This window comes from Pristis pectinata, chromosome 30, assembly GCF_009764475.1.
Source record: "Pristis pectinata isolate sPriPec2 chromosome 30, sPriPec2.1.pri, whole genome shotgun sequence".
Lineage (NCBI taxonomy): Eukaryota > Metazoa > Chordata > Chondrichthyes > Rhinopristiformes > Pristidae > Pristis > Pristis pectinata.
Window position 1 is genome coordinate 10,804,451 of NC_067434.1, and position 18,881 is coordinate 10,823,331.

The 18,881-nt window shown below is 42.6% G+C and overlaps 1 protein-coding gene across 1 annotated transcript in view; it reads right to left on the minus strand.

Annotated features, from left to right (window-relative positions):
* Nucleotides 1-18,567, minus strand: part of LOC127584571 (rho GTPase-activating protein 22-like) — a 370,172-nt gene extending 351,605 nt beyond the window's left edge. Inside the window, exon 1 of the mRNA XM_052041345.1 lies at nt 18,256-18,567. Within this exon, the coding sequence (XP_051897305.1) occupies nt 18,256-18,289 (34 nt within the window). The 5' untranslated portion in view covers nt 18,290-18,567. The remainder of the gene's footprint in view (nt 1-18,255) is intronic.
* Between the last annotated feature and the right edge of the window lie 314 nt (nt 18,568-18,881).

The following is an 18,881-nucleotide window of genomic DNA, read 5'->3' on the forward strand; positions in this document are numbered from 1 at the left end:
GAACCTGAGGGCACAGACCACCAGGCTCAAGGACAGCTTCTATCCCACGGTGATAAGACTACTGAATGGTTCCCTTATACGATGAGATGGATTCTTGACCTCACAATCTACCTTATTTGACCTTGCACCTTATTGTCTACCTGCAATGCACTTCCCTGTAGCTGTGACACTTTCCTCTGTATTCTGTTATTGTTTTTACCCTGTACCACCTCAATGCACTGTATGAACGGTATGCAAGACAAGTTTTTCACTGTACCTCAGTACAAGTGACAATAACAAACCAGTACCAATAACTTTTACTCAGGCCCTCAAGTCCTGGTAACACTTTCATAAATCTTCTTTGCACTCTTTTCAACTTAATGACGCCCTTCCTATAACCGGGTAACCAACACTACACAATACTCCAAGTGAAGACTCACCAACATCTTGTACAACTCCAACATAATAACTTCCCAACTCTTATACTCAATACCATGAACAATGAAGGCCAGTGTGCCAACCATTGGTTAATATCATGGCTTGCATACCAGCATGAAACAAGTATAAAATGAAGACCAATTTCTTTTCACCAGGTTGATTCTGGAGATGAGGGGGTTAGCCTATGAGGAGAGATTGAATCACCTGGGACTATATTCGCTGGAATTCAGAAGAATGAGAGGGGATACATATAAACATACAAAATTATGAAAGGGATAGATAAGATCGAGGCAGGAAGGTTGTTTCCACTGGTAGGTGAGACTAGAACTAGGGGACATGGCGTCAAGATTTGGGGGAATAGATTTAGGACAGAGATGAGAAAAAACTGCTTTTCCCAGGGAGTAGCGCATCTGTGGAATTCTCTGCCCAGGGAAGCAGTAGAGGCTACCTCATTAAATATATTTAAGATACAACTAGATAGATTTTTGCATAGCAGGGGAATTAAGGGTTATGGGGAAAAGGCAGGTAGGTGGATCTGAGTCCACGGTCAGACCAGCCATGACCTTATTGAATGGCGGAGCAGGCTCGATGTGCAATTGGCCGACTCCTGCTCCTATTTCTTTTGTGCTTACAACAGCCAAATTTAGGGATCTTGTTTCACTTCGTTCCGTATTGAAAGAGTCAAAGGCTTTAGTGATGTCAAAAAAAGCCATGCATAGGGGCTAGTGCAGCTCTCTGAGTTTTACTTGGAGTTGCCATACAGTGAAGATCATGTCCACTGTACCTCCAGATGGACAGAATGCACGCCGTGATTCATGGAGCAGCTGTTTGGCTAGTGGGAGGATGCAGCTGGAGAGGAGCCAAGTGATGTGATCCCCTGTTGCAGACTGCAGGGAGGCTCCTCTGTAGTTACCATAGTAAGACTTCTCTCCTTTCTTGAAGGTTGTCATGATTACAGGATCACCAAGGTCCCCTGTAAAAATCCTCCTCTTCCTAGATGTGGGAAATTACTTAATGGATTTATAATTCAAGCTCTTCTATGCTGGGTTTTCGCTGTTCACTGGGGCTACCATCTTCTCCCAAAGCCTTTTTGTAGTTGTGGTATGGTCTTCCAACTTCTCATTGGTCAGCAGTGGCAGCAGGCCCGGCCCAGATATGCTGCTGTGGGATGGAGTCAAGCGTGATCATGTCAAGGACAAAGTCATCATTGAGGAGGTCTTCAAAGTGCTCCTTCCAGGGTGTTGATTGCCCCTCTGTCCCTGATGAGTTCACCCTCATTTCTGGCTCTCAGTGGGTTGGGGCCTTGGTTGTTTGGGCTGTGGGTGGCTTTTACAGCAGTGAAGAACCTGCATATGTCATGGCTATTGGCGTGTTGCTCTCACCATCCACCAACTGTTCTTTTGGTCACGGATTTTTGCTGGACCTCTGCCTTTTGGTATCTGTAGAGCTGTTGGGGAAAGATGCAGCTTCCAATCCAGCAACACCTTACATTGTAGTTAATAGGTCCTCAATCACCTTGTCATTCTTATCAAACCAGTCTTGGTTGTTCTTGTTAGAGAAGCCAAGAGCCTCTTCAAAGGCAGACTGCAGGGCAACCCACATGCTGTGGACATGTTGCGGCTCCTGTAGTCTTGGAGTTGACAAGTTGTCCATCAGGTGCTGTCTGAGAAGATCCAGCTTTGTGGGGTCCTTGAGATCTTGACATTGACCTTCTTGTGGTGACAATTCTGTTGGTGATGATGTTTTGGGGCAAGGTTGATGGAGGTAACAGAGCAGTTTAGTCAGTGGTCAGTCCAGCAGTCACTAACACTTGTCGAGGCACTGGTGATGTGGATATCTCCGTGATCCCTTGTACCAATAATGATATCATCAAAGAGATGCTATTGATAGCTGGTGTTGCCTGACACCTCATGCTTGCTGCTCTGTCAAAACAGTGTGTTCATTATGATGGGGCCATGCCCCAAGCATTTTGTCGAGAGAAGGACCCCACTGGAGATATCCTTCACTACTCCTTCCTTGCTGATGATGGCTTGCCAGCCTGGCATTGAATTCCCCCAGGATAACCAGTTTGTCTCCCTTTGGGATGCAGACTAGGATTTTTCCTAGTTTGAACCTGAAGTCCTCCTTGTCTTCATAGGGTTGTGGTGTATGCACTGATGACTGTGGCCTGTTGGTCCTTTGTTAGAATCAGCTGAAGGGTCATAAGGTGTTCACTGATTCCACAAGGCAGTCTTGGTTCATTGGACTAGTTCATTCTTGATGTCAAAGATGGCATCAAGGATGAACTTAATTCTGCACCCATACAGTCAGGGACCTTTCCTCCTTTTTCTGGTTTGCTCCTCCAGAAGAGGTGTACCCACGGTGTTCTTCTTTAAGAGAAACACAAGACACGGCAGATGCTGTAATCTGGAGCAAAAAAGAACTCAGTGGGTCAGGCAGTATCTGTGGAGGCAGAGGGATGGTCGATGTTTCAGGTTGAGACCCTGCACCCTTTGAACTGGCCATCTCCTGCCAGTTGTGTCTCTTTCAGTGCAATGATGTCAATGTCAAACGTCTGAGACAGAGAAGTGTTTACATCTGTCAGCGTTGGGACTGTCCATGTGGTTTCTGACATTCCAAGTCCCCAATTTCATATTATTGACTGGAAGTTGCCTGTGCGCGGTTTCTTTTAACATGGGGTAGCCGTTACACACCAGCTACCACATTGGCTTCAAAGACCAAGGGGTTCAAGAACACTGGAGACCAGGCTCTGCTGCATGAGTATTAAATCTCACACATCAGCGAGTACACTTGTAGGTGCTACCTGGTACGTGTGCACTCACTTTCACACACATACTGAGCTGGCCTCACACTGCACAATCTGTCATTAGGCTATAAGTTAACCCTGTCCCAAAAGGCCTCCACATTGGGAAATGTGTCAAAGAGCAAGTGCAGCACACAGAACTGACTGGAAGCTGGTGTTGAAATGTTGCCAATGAGCCAATGAGAAACAAATATGACTCCCGCCTTAATTCTGCACCCATACAGTCAGGGACTTTTCCTCCACAGGAGCAGTTACTGAGATAGACAGTCTAGTGGCATGGTGTTATGACAACAACCTTTCCCTTAATGTCAATAAAACAGAAGAGCTGGCCATTGACTTCAGGAAGGGGCGGGCGGTGCACACGCTCCTGTTTACATCAATGGTGCTGAGATCGAGAGGGTTGAGAGCTTCATGTTCCCAGGAGCAATAGCCTGTCCTGGTCCTACCACATAGGTGCCATGGCCAAGAAAGCTCACCAGCGCCTCTACTTCCTCAGGAGGCTAAAGGAATTTGGCATGTCCCCTTTGACACTCACCAATTTTTATAGACCATAGAAAGCATCCTATCCAGATGCATAACAGTCTAGTATGGCAACTGCTCTGCCCACCACCACAAGAAACTGCAGGGAGTTGTGGACACAGCTCAGCACATCACGGAAACCAGCCTCCCCTCCATAGACTCTGCCTACACTTCTCGCTGCCTTGGTAGAGCAGCCAACATAACCAAAGACCCCTCCCATCCTGGACACTCTCTCTTCTCCCCCCTCCCATCGGGCAGAAGATACAAGAGCCTAAAAGCACGTACCACCAGTCTCATGGACAGCTTTTATCCCGCTGTTATAAGACTATTGAACTGTTTCCTGGTAATGATATGATGGACTTTTGACCTCACAATCTCCCTTGTTATGGCCTTGCACCTTATTGTTCACCTGCACTGCACTTTCTCTGTAACTGTAACACTTCAGCCTGCATTCTGTATTTGTTTTCCCTTGTACTACCTCAATGCACTGTTGTAATGAAATGATCTCTACGGATGGCAAGCAAGACAAAGTTTTTCTCTCTACCTCGGTGTATGTGGCTATAATAACCTAATTTACTGCTGGAACTCAGTGATATCTTGCTTTGTGTAGTATCATACTGTTTTTCTCTTTTGTCATGATCCTGTTTCAACTGGGAGATCACAGGGCAATGCCTGGTATTTACTGATCATTAGCCATTGAATCTCACTTTTCAATGTCACAAATTGTCCCCTCTTGGCATTTGCAAAGAGTCTGCAAATGATTTTTTACCTTCTGCCATTACGTATGATAGTCCTGAGCATTTTAATTGCACACAAACAGTGCGATAAAAGCCATACATCTAGAAGTTCACTATCCAAGTGCTCTGCCCAGATCATCAAATGATTCTCCTCCAACCTTTGGAGACTGGGTAATGATTGCCCTGTTATTATGGAGACAACCAATTATCTTGAACGTCACCAACAGTGCCAGCCAGTCGATCTCATTACTTTGCTTCTTTCCAATTAAAGGAAAAGTGCTCTCAAAGTAAAATTCCTTCATCTAAATGGTACACTTCTGCTTTATGAATGAAACATTAGTTTTACCTCAGGGCTAGGATTGGGAAAGGTGAGGCTCTCTACTCTGTAGTTGATAAGGGTGATCATTGTATCTGTGGTTTCACTACTATGGTAAAAGATGACAGGTGAATAAAAGGACATCCGTCGTGATGTGAGTAGATAGGCACATGAATGTGCAGAGAATGAAGGGATATGGGCATTTTGTAGGCAGAAGGGGTTAGTTTAGTTTGGCATTTAATTACTGGTTTAATTAGTTTGGCACAACATCGTGGGCCAAAGGGCCTGTTCCTTGCTGTACCATTCTATGTTCTATATTGTGTAAATAGCTGTGGTCCAAGTACTGAACACTATGATACCCTACTTGCCTGCTACTTGGATAAGGACCTATTTATTCCTACTATTTCCTGTCTGCCAAAGAATTCTCTGCCTATATCGGCACTTTACCCCTGATCCCATGTGCTTTAATTCTGCACTGTATTTTCTTATATGGGACCTTATATGGAACCTTTTGAAAGTTCAAAACAACCTATATCACTGGTTCTCCCCCATCCACTCTAATATATCCTCAAAAAAATCCTAGTAACTTTGTCAAGTACAATCTCCTTTTTGTAAATCCATGCTGACTTTAACCGATCCTGTCACCGTTTTCCAAATGTTCTGCTGTTCCATCTTTAATAATGAACGTTGGCATTTGCCCCACTGCTGATGTCAGACTAACCGGTCTATAATTCTTGTTTTTGTCTCTCTCTCTCTCTTTAAAATAGTGGGTTTACATTAGCTACCCTCCAATCCGTAGGTACTGATCCAGAGTCGAAAGATTGTTGGAAAATGACTGCCAATCATCCATTATTTCTCGGTCCACTTCCTTGAGTACAGAGGGGTGTAGGTAATCAGGCCCTGGGGATTTATCACCTTTAATCCCATCAATTTTCCTGAACACCATTTCCCTAATAATACTGATTTCCTTAATAATACCTTCACTTCATCCCTCCCACTACATCTGAGGTTCCTTAATATTTCTGGGAGGTTATCTGTATTCTCCTTTGTGGAGAAAGAACGAACCTATTTGCTCAATTGGTCTGCTATTTCTTTGATTCCCATCATCAATTCCCCTATTTCTGGTTGTAAGTGGGCTACATTTGTCTTCACTGATCTTTTTCTCTTCACAATTCTACAGAAGCGTTTACAGCCAAATGTTTAATGTTCCCTGCAAGCTTACTCTCATACCTCTATTTCTCCCTCTCTTGGTTTACAGCTTGGTTCTCCTTCCTAGAACTCCAAAGTTCCCAGTCCTCAGATTTGTCGCTTTATCAGGCCAATTTACATGAGTCCTTGGATCTAATATTATCCCCAATTTCACTTGTTAACCACAGTTGAATCACACTTCCTGTTTTATTTCTGTCCCAGAAAGGACGTTGTTGTGGTTCATCCATGTGATCCTCAAACGTTTGCCATTGTCAATCCACCATCATCCCTTTAAGGAATGTTCCCCAATCTATCTAAGCCTACTCTTGCTTCATACCTTTATAGTTTCATTTATTTAGATTCAGGACCCTAGTTTTAGAATCAGTTATGTCACTCTACATCCTAATGAAGAATCCTGCAATACTGTGGTCATTCCTCCCCAAGGGACCTCACACAAGATTGTTAATTAATCCTTTCTTGCTCATTCTTCCTTGAAAAACACAAAGGTGTGAGTAAAAGCATTTTCTTAACTAAGTTACACAGAATTGCAGAGTCCCCTGATAAGCTTGCTTTCTGAAATGTACTGCTTTTGGAAAAGCACGTAATTTGCACTTGGCGACAATACTTCCTTGGAGACTTAGGGTTATAGTTATAGAATACAGAAACAGGCCCTTCAGCCCACTGTCCATGTTGGCCATTGACTGAACTCTACCAATCCCATTTCCCAGTACTTGGTCCGTAGCCTGCTCTGCCTTGCTGATTCAAGTGCTTGTGTAGCTACTCCTGAAACGTGAGGGCATCTTCCTCCATCACCCCTTCAGGCAGTGCATTCCAGATTCCAACCACCCTCTTATGCACAATTCATCAAAAGTTAGTGGAAAAAAGTCAAAGGATGTTGGAATTTTAAGAAAAAATTATATTCAGTTTCTGAGATATTTATGCTACTATAACAGCCATATTTGGCTCAAAGTTTGTGGTCAGCCTACAGTAAAAATTCCTGTTTACACTGCACAGTTCTCTTGGCAGGAGCTTACAAAATAAAGCCATCTACAACAAGGCCTTATGGTAATGACATCCTTGGGAAGATGTTGGATAGAATTAGCCCCACCCACAAACCAGATGACAATCATTGACAGTTGACTGAGCAACACCCTCACTTAGTCAAGCCTAATAAAGATCTGGAACAACAAACAATCTGTTGGAGGAACTCAGCGGATCAAGCAGCATCTGCGGGGTGGGGTGAGGGGCATGAAATTGATGATGTTTCGGGGTCGAAACCCTGCATCAGGACCCTGCACCAGTTCTTTTTCCCCACAGATGCTGCTCAGCTGGAAAAATAAAAATGCAAGTTTCATCCTCCCACCCCAACATCACTACTTTATTGTACGGTTTCCAGCGTAATTGAGTTCCAGGACACTCCTATTCACAAGGCAGCTATTATTAAACCATTTGCTTCTATTCAGGCACTGCTGTTGCCTAATAAAACATGACTGCAGTATCATGCTGTTTTGTACTTCATCCAAAATCAACATTAAAGAGCTGGCCCGCTCTGTAAATGCTTCTTTTTAAAAAATGAATTAAATCAATTATTCTATTTTTCATGAGCACATTTGCTTGCTCTGCTTGTGGCTTTGGATCTTGCTGCCAGCTTAGCAGGTCCTACTTATAAGCATCGGCAAACCTGTGGTCTGTTCAATCAACTTCATTTCCCAGAAATGCTGATCCGAGGGCAAAGGATCAAGTGGGCCTGCAAGATGATGGGCTATTTTCATCAGATCTAGGGGATATGTCATCACCTCTGGTGGATGAAGTCTAGATAAATGTGGATCCAATTCCTCACAGGTAGCTCAAAACATTTTGCAGCAGAAAGGAGGACTATGGGTTTAAAAAATAACAAAACTCTGAGAAATTTTCTCTCTGTCACCAACTACATTATCTGGACAGCATTCAATCACATCAATGGTCTTGGTTTCAATGGAACTACAAATGGGTCGAACCTCTATGAGTGGGCAATCACCATACCTAGTTGAAACCCAGGAGGTGAAGGTGAATACTAACTTTCAAGAGCTCACTTTGGAGGTCTCTAGAGTCTCAATCAGAAAGCTAGTTGAACAAAAATCTTAAAAATTACAAGAAGATTTCAGACAGACAGAATGTCCAGTAGCCACTGGAGAGAGTATGGTGCAGGGATTAAACCAGGCAAAATGTTGCACTGGCCAACAAGAGTTAAAAGTTTGCAGTGGTGATGCCAACCAGGGTGTTGTAATGAGAGTACCAGACAGTTTGTTGCATGGTCCAACACCAGATAGTATAATGGAGGGGACAAATCCAGACAGTAGGTTTCAAGGGCAATACCAGATAGAATTTTGCAGTGGTAACACCAGACAGTTTGTTGCAGGGGCCAACAGCAGATGATAGGTTTGACGCAAAACTAGACAGTGGCCAACAGAAGATATTTTGTGGAGGTCACACCAGACAGAATATTGCAGTGGCCATTATGACATTACCTTGCAGGGGCAGCATCAGACAATCTGTTGTGGGCAGGAACACCAGATAGCAGGTTGCAGAGCCAATGCCAGACAGTATATTCTAGTGCCCAACACCAGGTAGAAAGCTGTGGTGACCAACACCAGATGTGTTGCAGTTGTCAATACAGGGCAATGTGCTGCAGGGACCAACCCAAACAATTCATAGCAGAGGCCAAACACAAGATATTATGGTGCAGCAGTGACCAATGACAGAGAGTGTGGTGTGGACCAATGACAGAGAGTGTGGTGTAGTGACCAGTGACAGACCTCAGTACAGGGACCAATGACAGAGAGTGGTGTAGTGACCAATGACAGAGAGTATGGTGCGGACCAATGACAGACCGCAGTACAGGGACCAACATCAGGTGCTTTGTTACAGAGTCCGCCATAGGAAGATAGGTTGTCCAGGCAAACACCTGACAGTATGTTCCAGGGGAAACACCAGGCAGGATATTATATTGACCAATGCCAGACAGCCTTTTGCCATGGTTCAAAGCAGTCTGTTGCCATGGATATCGGATAATATGTTAAATATATATGGAATAAACATCTAGTATTGGTAATGATGGTTCATCTGGCTCACAGATAGCCTTCAGGAAAAGAAATCTGGGATCCTTACTTGGCCTGACGTATACCTGACTACAGACCCATCCTTGTTGTTGGTTCCGAACCAACACCTCAGATCAGGAGCATTAGGGAAGGACAGTAAATGCTGGCATTATCAAGAACAGCTGCAATCCATAATTTAATTAAAAAAAGCTCTGTCTTCCTATGTGCTTCTGAGAACTGAGCTCTGTAAGTGGAAGTCTAGTACCGTACGCTAAAGCTCTCAACTGAATAGAAGTTACCTCACCAGTTTAGTGTAACCTCATTACATCAACCTATCAATTAGCATTTTACTGGTTCAACCCTGAAGCAGAAGGTCCAAATCATTAAACTGGGGTTGACCATAAATGGGACAGTATGGCTATCACTTCCCTCTTTCTTTCTGGTCCCCAAGCATGGAATTTCAGAACACATAAAGAGATTCATTTGCTGGAGGTGCTTGAAAAGGACATGGTTATTCTGAAGCACTTTGGTGCTGTCTCAAGTCTGTTTGAAATGCTTGCCTGTTTATCTGTAAGCTTAAGTGCATACAGGAGCTTGTAGTGTAGAATTGATTTCTTTTACGTTTCATTCAACTTGGTTAAACTGATAAAACATCTCAAATTAACATCTAGATTAACTAACCTCAATCTTCATTTGATTGATTATCTCATTGTCAAGCTGTAAGAGTTGTCCTTTGTAGTATTATAACATTACAGATACTCTCACAATAGCAATGGAGCACTAGCCTTGAAGTCGTGCCCTGATTACAGATGCAAGTACCCTCATGATAGAGATGGACTAAAAGGTCTTGTAATAGTGACTAGTTAGAAACCTCATATAGTGAAAGACCACATGTGGACAATCAGGAGAGAATTGTGCCTGAAACACCTCTGATGATTCCATTAAGAGCACTGTGCAGTGTGTAATTCAGCTGTACTGACCTGTAGAGCCCAGGTGCATTGGGTTAGCTGATTTCAGTGAGCTGAGGAAAGGCAAACAATAGCTGACCTCAGGACCTCTTCCTCAGGAGAGGAACCATTTTCCAAGGTTATACATCAGATGCTCGTTGTGGAGATTGGGTGTAGACAGGATTAAACTGAGCTGTACTTCCTCCCACGATAAGAATTTGTTGATCCTCAGGCACCATTACTTGAATGGCTGAATGTCCAGATATGTTTAACACTTAATTCCTGGTGATGATGATCTCTGGGAAAGGCAGCACTTATTCCACAGTCCCCTCAAACTAGATTGCTTGCTAGTCACTTGAGAGAGCAATTTAGAGTCAACCAGGCTGGTCCTGGATCACATTTGCTCCAGGTTGCATAAGGATGACAGATTTGCTTCCCTATACAGGATTAGTGAACAATACAACAACTTCACGGTCACCACTACTGAATATTTATATTGATTTAAATTACATTGGCTCTTGGTTGACTTGTGCCCCAATGTTAAAAATTCTCACCCTTGTTTTCAAATCTCTCCACCACCTCCATGTTTCCTGTGCAATCCCTACCCCTATAACACTCTGAGATATCTGCATTCCAGCCTGTCAGTCAACCCTGAATTTAATTATTCAGTCGTTCTTAAACATGCATTCAGCTTTCTGGAATTATCAACACTTCCTTCCCCCTACTTAGCCTCTCTATCTCTTTTTCTTTCTTTATGAAATTTGCTAAAAGCTTCCACTTTTACCAAGCTTTTAGTCATCTGTCTGAATATCATCTCCTACCTCTTTTGACAGTTTGCTACGTTAGAGGCACTACATAAATTCCCCACAGCTATACACTAGACATTCTGGAGTTGGAAATGAAACCAGAAAATACTCAGCAGGTCAGGCAACATCTATGGATGGAGAAACAGAAATATTGTTTCAGGGCAATGACATTTCATCAGAACTGGGAAAATCAGAGACGTAAAGAAATATTGTAAAGAACAAGAAGAGGGACAGAGAGGACAAAAAGGAAGGTGTGTGATTGACTGGAGAGCAGGGGAGAATGACTGCACACATGGAGGCTGAACAAGGTGGCAAAGCGTTGTGAAGAACAAAATGTGTGTCTGGGGTAAGTGTAACTAGGACGGGACAAGTGAAACTTGAAATAACAGGAGGATAGGGAACAAAACACTAGATGCTGGGAATGTGAGATCCAGGGCCAGAATTGCTGCTTATCTGATATTGTTAAATTCAATGTTGAGTCCAGGAGGCTGCAACATGTCCAGACAGAGGAAGTGTTGTTCCTCAAGCTTGCAATCAGTATTTTTGAGACAATGTAGGAGACCAAAGATGGGTCAGAGCAAGGGATAGGGCGGAGAATTAAAGCGAAAGGCAACCAGAAGCTCAGGGTCAACCTTGTGGTCTGAACGGGGTGTGGTTGACCAAATCTGTGTTTGGTTTTCCCTTGTAGAGGAGATCACATTGTGAACATAGGATGCAGTGTACTATACCGGGGAAAGTGTTTCACTGCTTCACTTGGGTGTCCAGGTGGTGGGAAGGGAAGAGGTGAAAAGGGCAGGTGCTCCATGAGAGGGCATGAGAAAGCAACTGGGATTTAGTGAAGATGGAAGCACCAGAGAGAACAGTTTCTTTGGAATGTCTTGGAAGAAAGAATAAAAAAGCAGATTATTATTTAAACAGAATGAGATCACAAAATGTTGCAGAACAAAAGGATTTAGAGGTCCTAGTACATGAAACACAAAAGGTTGGCATGCAAATACCAGCAAGTAGTTAGTAATGCTAATAGACTGTTGGCCTTTATGATAAGAAGTATGGAGTATATAAGCAGGGAGGTTTTGGTACAACTTTACCAAGTGCTGGCGTAGAGTTTTGTTCTCCGTACTTAAGGAAGGACAGCTTGCATTTGAACCGGTGCAGATAAAGGTCTCTCAGTTGACTCCTGGGATGAAGAGGTTGACATGTGAAGTAAGGCTCAGCAGGTCAGGCTGATACTCATTGAAGTACAGAATAATGTGAGGTGACCTTATGAAATATTAGGTTTTGACAGACGCTGGATGCGAGAACATGTTTCCCCCGGTGCAGGTATCTGGAGCTTGGGGGCGTATTTTCAGAACTACCAGTCACCCATTTACGATGGAGCTGAGGAAGAATTTCTTCTCTCTGAGGATCTTGAATCTTTGGAATTCTCCACCCTTGAGAGCTGTGGAGATGGAGTCATTGAATATATTCACTAAAGAGATTGACAGACATTTAAACTACAAAGGAGTCGAAAGGTACGGGAAGAACACATGGAAATGTTGCTAAGGCCAAGTCTGAAGCAGCCATGATCTTACTGAATGACAGAGTAGGCTTGAAGGGCCAAATGGCCTACTCTTGCTCTCATTTCTTATCTGGTTGAAGGAGAGGAGAAAGAGGGGAGGTATTACCTTAGAGATATTGGAAATTATGGAGGATGATCCATTGAATATAGAGAAGGTGAGGTGGGTTGGAAGGTGAGGACAAGGAGAACCCTTTTCTTGCCCTGGATGAGAGCTGAAGTCGAGGAAATAGAACAAATGCAATTGACAGTCCTTTCAATGATATTGGAAGGGAACCAAGGTTGTGAAAAATGTTATCTTGGAAGCACAGGATGTCAGAGCAAATATAATGGAGATGGAAGAAGTGAAAGAATGGAGTTCTCATAGGAAGCTGCGTAGCAGGAAGTATAATTAAGGTGGGTCAAGGCTGTGGACTTTTGTCATTCTCTCTGCTCCCCCCTTCCATTGGGCAGAAGATACAAAAGCTTGAGAACACGTACCACCAGGCTCAAGGACAGCTTCTATCCCGCTGTTATAAGACTCTTGAATGTTAAAGAATTCCTGATCTCTCAATCGACCTCATCATGGCCCTTGCACTTTAGTTGACTACCTACACTGCATTTTCTTTGTAACTTTTTAAAAACTTTATTTATACAACACTGTAACAGGCCCTTCCGGCCCAACGAGCCCATGCTGCCCAATTACACCTGTGTTGACCTACCAACCCATACGTCTTTGGAATGTGGGAGGAAACCGGATCACTCGGAGGAAATCCATGCAGACACGGGGAGAACATACAAAATCCTCGCAGACAGTGGCGGGAATTGAACTCCGATCAATGGTGCCGTAATAGCGTTACACTAACCTCCATGTTACCATGCCACCCAAATTGTAACGCAATATAATGCATTCTGCTATTGTTTTTCCTTTAGTACTACCTCGATGTACTTCTGAAAGGAATGATCTGTATGGATGGCGTGCAAACAAAAATTTTCACTGTATCTTGGTACACGTGACAATAATACACCAATTCCCAACTACCAATAATGGTCACTAACCATTCCTTGAAATGGAGATTGAAAGATTGAGGAAGGGCTGGGAAGAGCTGGACATGGACAGGTTGGAATTGGAATTGGTTTATTATTGTCACATGTACTGAGGTACAATGAAAAACTTGACTTGCATACCATTCATACAGATCAATTTACACAGTGCATTGAGCTAGTACAAGGTAAAACAATGACAGAATGCAGAATAAAGTGTAACAGCTACAGAGAAAGTGCAGTGCAGGTAGACAATAAGGTGCAAGGTTATCTTACTAGGGAACAATTCAATAGTCATATAACAGTGAGATGGAAGCTGTCCTTGAGCCTGGTGGTACGTGCTTTCAGGCTTTTGTATCTTCTGCCCAATGGGAGAGGAGAGAAGAGAGAATGTCAGGGGTGGATGGGGTCTTTGACTATGTTGGCTGCTTTTCCGAGGCAGCGAGAAGTGTAGACAGTGTCCATGAAGGGGAGGCTGGTTTCGGTGATGTGTTGAGCTATGTCCACAACTCTCTGCAGTTTCTTGTGGTTCCAGGCAGAGCAGACGCCATACCAAGCCGTGATGCATCCAGATAGAATGCTTTCTATGGCACATCGATAAAAATTGGTGAGGGTCAAAGGAGGCATGCCAAATTTCTTCAGCCTCCTGGGGAAATAGAAATGCTGGTGAGCTTTCTTGACGAGCAAGGTGGAAAGTTGGCAAGAAACCTTTGAGTTCTGTATGAGAACAGGAGACAGCATGGATACACTCATAAATACATATTCTGTAACAGGTATTGTGGGCCAAAAGGTCTGTTCCTGTGCTGTACTGTACTGTGGCTGGGTGGGATTTGGATTTGTACTCTCTGGATCATTACTACCACACCCTTTGCAGGGCATTTATCACCATGGTGATGTAGTTCAGAATGAGTCACCACCTTCAGAAAAGCAGAGAAGAAACTGAAAGCCTAATGCCCTCCTAATTGCTCAGCAATACACCTTTAGGCAGCTTGACAGCATCCCTACACCCTGCCAAGAGTAACTACTATAATCTTTAGAAGTCATCAATGTAAGAATGACAATATTTCGCAATGCTCCAGTATAAAAGTCTGTGGCATCCATTAGCAAATTGAACGATATTTCAAGATAATTGTAGATAGAATGTCAGTTCAGGCCATGACTTTCAGGTAAATGTTTCTGCAGCAAGGAAGTTGCCTGTGGAAACACCTGCTGACATTAGTTTAAAGAAGATTATAATTTAACTGTACCACACTGTAAAATCTCTATATGTCACAGTTTCAAGGGTCTTGGGTCTTAGTTCATCCGAGAAACTGTCCCTTCTGTACTGTATAACATGCAGGAACATTAAGAAACTCACAACATTATGAGGGCCAGGGGCAAGAAATAGATTTGGTGGAATGGAGTGATGTTAGAGTGCTGAAGGAGACAGAGAGAGATAGAGAGGTGAAGTAATGAGGAATATCAATACTGGAGTATTAAAATTAGGATGTTGCTCAACAGGGACCCAATGTACCATTGGCTCATGGGTGAATAGGTCTTGGTGGGTTAGAAAACCACAAGAGGCTTTTGCTAAACTAAGACCCAAGACCCTTGGAACTACGACACATTTTACTGAACAATCATGGTGGATCACGATGAGATATAGTGTTGCAGTAAAACTTTGGAAGTAGACTATTCTTCGTCCCCTCTGGAATATTTGATTTACAAATTGCATCAATGCACAGCATTAAACTCACATACAGGAAACAAATGATCTTAGCTTGTTTTTGAATGATCCGTTTGAGTGCAAGCTACATATTTCTTTGTGACAGGTTGATTTTGTTAGTCTGCACAGTTATTGCTTAAATGTTAATCTGAGAAAGAGCCACACTTGTCTGATGCATCCCAGCACAATGTCCTTTTGACTCTTCTGAATAAAGCAGTCTGATGCTAAGCATTTGGACTAGAAATTCTATTGCATGCTCAATATATATCTCAATGCTGTAGAATAAGAATACAGTAAGGCAAAAGACTGCATGGTTTCCTAAGGCGTGATTTTACTCCCAATTCCTCCAAGCAAGTGACCTGCCCTTGAACTGAGACAGCCAGATATTCCTGCCCTTTTACTTCTTCCTTCCCCACCATCCAAGGACCCAAACAGTTGTTCCAGGTGAAGCACTTGTATTTCTTCCGACTTGGAGTATTGCATTCAGCAATCACGGTCTGGTCTCCTCTACATTGGAGAAACCAAATGCCGATGGTGTGACCATTTTACAGAAGACTTCTGCTCAGTCTACAAGGGTGACCCTGACCTTCCAGTTGATTCTTTAATTCCTCTTCCCTCCCTGGCTTTGACTTTCCTACAATGAAGAATAGCCACTCATTTTCCATCTGGCTGCTTAACATTGAATTTAATGATTTCAAGCAATCATCTCTCCCTCCCTCTTTCTCCCCACAGACCTGGCTGTTTCAATTTGCTTCTATTTTTCTTTTCTGTCTCCAACTTCCTGTTTTGAAAGTAATTGTTACCTTGACAACCTTGGTCTGCACACTGGCACAGACATTTCCTCTGTTCTCTCCACTCTCCCCCTCCCTGCACCGTAGAACATGCTCGTTTTCTCATTTTTCCAATTCCGATGAAGGGTCCTTGACCTGAAATGTTATCTGTTTCCCTCTCACCACTGAAGATGCTACTTGACCGACTGAGTGCTCCCTGCATTTTCCATTTATGTTCCCCTGTAATATAGTTCTGCCTGTCACATGATGTGTCAACGGATATTTTCATTGCAAATTTCCCTGCTGACTAGAAGTGAAAGAGAATTTATAAAAAGCCTGGGCCTGAAGAATCATCATGGTTATGTGGCTTATTCTCAGTTCATTTCAGACAAAATTAGCAATGCCCACACAAAGGGATGATGGATTTTTAAGCATAAATTACATACACTGAATCTTGGGCTCCTGCAATCTTTTATTCTCTCTGACGTACCGGGATGAATTAATCACCATTTGGTGTTTAATCATCAACTTCCATTTGTACAGTCACCCCAAGCTTCTTCACAGGAGCATAACGAAACAAAAATGATGGTGACCCATATAAGGGGCAAGTGGGGAGGTGACCAAAAGCTTGGTTAAAGAGTAGTATAATGATGTATCTTGAAGGGAGGTAGAGAATTCAGGAAAGAATTCCTGAACTTTGAGCCTCGGCGGGTGAAGAGGTGATTGCCAATGGCAGAGCAATTAAATTTAGGGTTGAGCACAAGACTAGAATTAGAAGTGAATAGACCTTCATTGTGTCTGTGTGAAGGCCTTCAAGGATGTAAAATTAAAGCAAATTCCTTGCTGGCGTAGTTTCTTATAATTGGTCACTGCCCCGACATAACCAGCAAATGCCTCGAGCTGCTCTTTTAGATCAGGCTAATTCTCAAGCATCAGATTTTGATAAACACACCTTCACTTGTTTTAGTCAAACTGGCTCTAATTACCACTCTAACAAAATTATGAAATATTTTTAAAAGAAAGAATTCGGTTTTAAATTATATTTTACTATATTTCCCTGTTTAGCAATGGTAAAGGGTATGAATTCTAATCAATATGAGTGAATGATCGAGAATGGATGTAGTCACTGAATATTAATTGCATAATTATAACTCGATGAGTGTGTCTAGGAATCTGTTAGTTAGATAGTAGACAGTAGATATTGGTGGTAACTAATGAATGTGCAGAACCATCATTGGTGAATGTGGATGGTAATCAACATCTGTGAAAGTCAATCAATGAAGGTACATGATTATTAGTTGTACATGAATGGATTTGAATAATAATGAATGAAAATGAATAATAATAGATATCAATCAATAAAAGATCTGTAAGATTGATTGAGGGTTTGCTATGTGCCCTATCGAGGAGTTTAGTTGTAAGGGCAGTTTCCTCACAGTTTGAAACTGGAAACTTTTGAGTGGAAAAGTGAGCCATCAAAGGAGTGTGGAGGTAAGGTAGGCTAAAGAGGCTGGTTAACCATTAATCAACCGGTCATGTTTGGAAATCCACCTCAACTAATCCTCCGAATCCATCTTCACCAAAGGAGTAAGTTTGTCAGCCACGATGAGAGGGAATAACTAGAGCCTTAACCAAACACCAATGCCATACCCCAAGGGTATGCCATCAAATCCAGAAGACCATTAATTTACAGGAGACTAAGATGAGATATAACCTCTTCTATGTTGAATATTTTCTTTTTAGCAGGGAAAATGACTTTTTCACTGCAAAACTAAAACACCTCTCTTTAGCTTTCCAAACAACGTGACAGTATGGCTGAGTAAACCTTAAACATATATGTTCCAACAATCTAACAGTCACAGGATTTGTCACGCAATTAGAAATTATGGTGACAAGAGGGTTAAAGAGACATGAAGTGGTAATGATCTACATCCTGGGGCAGTCCCAGGTTTACTGAGAAGAAAGGATGTGACAAAATTAAAGATCTTAGTTTATTGGTCAGCTCTCAGTGCCACTTCTGTGGAATTTTTCTCATGCAAAGCACCAGAAAATTAAAGTAATTGAAACACAAGTGGACAGTCAACTGTTATAAACAGCACTATTGCCTCTTCTGCCTTCGTACATTACAGAGGTCAGCAGAAACACCAACACTTTCAGATTTAAACTCTTTTATAAGACTTTATTAATGTTTTGTTCTCTCTGCAGTTAACTGCCACACATCCTGCTGAAATGCCCAAAGAACTTAATTAAATGTTTCAAATGCCTAACCATAAGGGAGAGATTCTTAGCTCCAGCTAATTAGTTACCATATTCTATTAGCAGTTTCCATTAGCTTTCTGTAGCAATTACTAGTTTACAGTGCCACACTCCCCACGTTTAATTAAAAACATACCAATCCGGGACTTCCTTGATCTTTGTTTCCACATATTGTCTGCCGCTGTGGAGACTTCTCTGCATTTTCTGCTGCTTTGCTTCACCAGTTACAAGCAGAAGAATGTAGCAAGAAACCACATCCTCATGTATCATTCCCCTTGACAAAAGCAAGGCAGCAAGACGACTGGAGGGATGTGGGATTGTTAGAGCTGCAAATAGTCCACAAATTTAAACTCGGCTGCTACTCCACCACTTACGAACGACTATTGATTTTCACTATGAGTCAATTCCAGACTTTTCATCTCCACCCTCCCCTTTTAATTCTGTTTTCTTTCCCCGAGATTTCCTACCTTCTCAATTTGTGGTGGATGATCAATCTAATTGGTTGGCATAGCCCCAGATGTGACACCAGTCTTTGATTAAGGTTGTAGTAGACCTCTAGTTATTCTGGGACACCAATATTTGATTCCCTTCCAGTTATTCCCTTCCAGCGGTGGCTGACAAAACTCATCCCTTTGGGGAAGATGGACTGGGAATGTTAGGTGGACTTCCAAACTTTACCTGCGAATTAATGGCTAACCAGCCCAGCCTACCCATCTGCCCACAGCCCTTTGTAGTTAACTGTTCTAATTGTGTTCTTTCTTG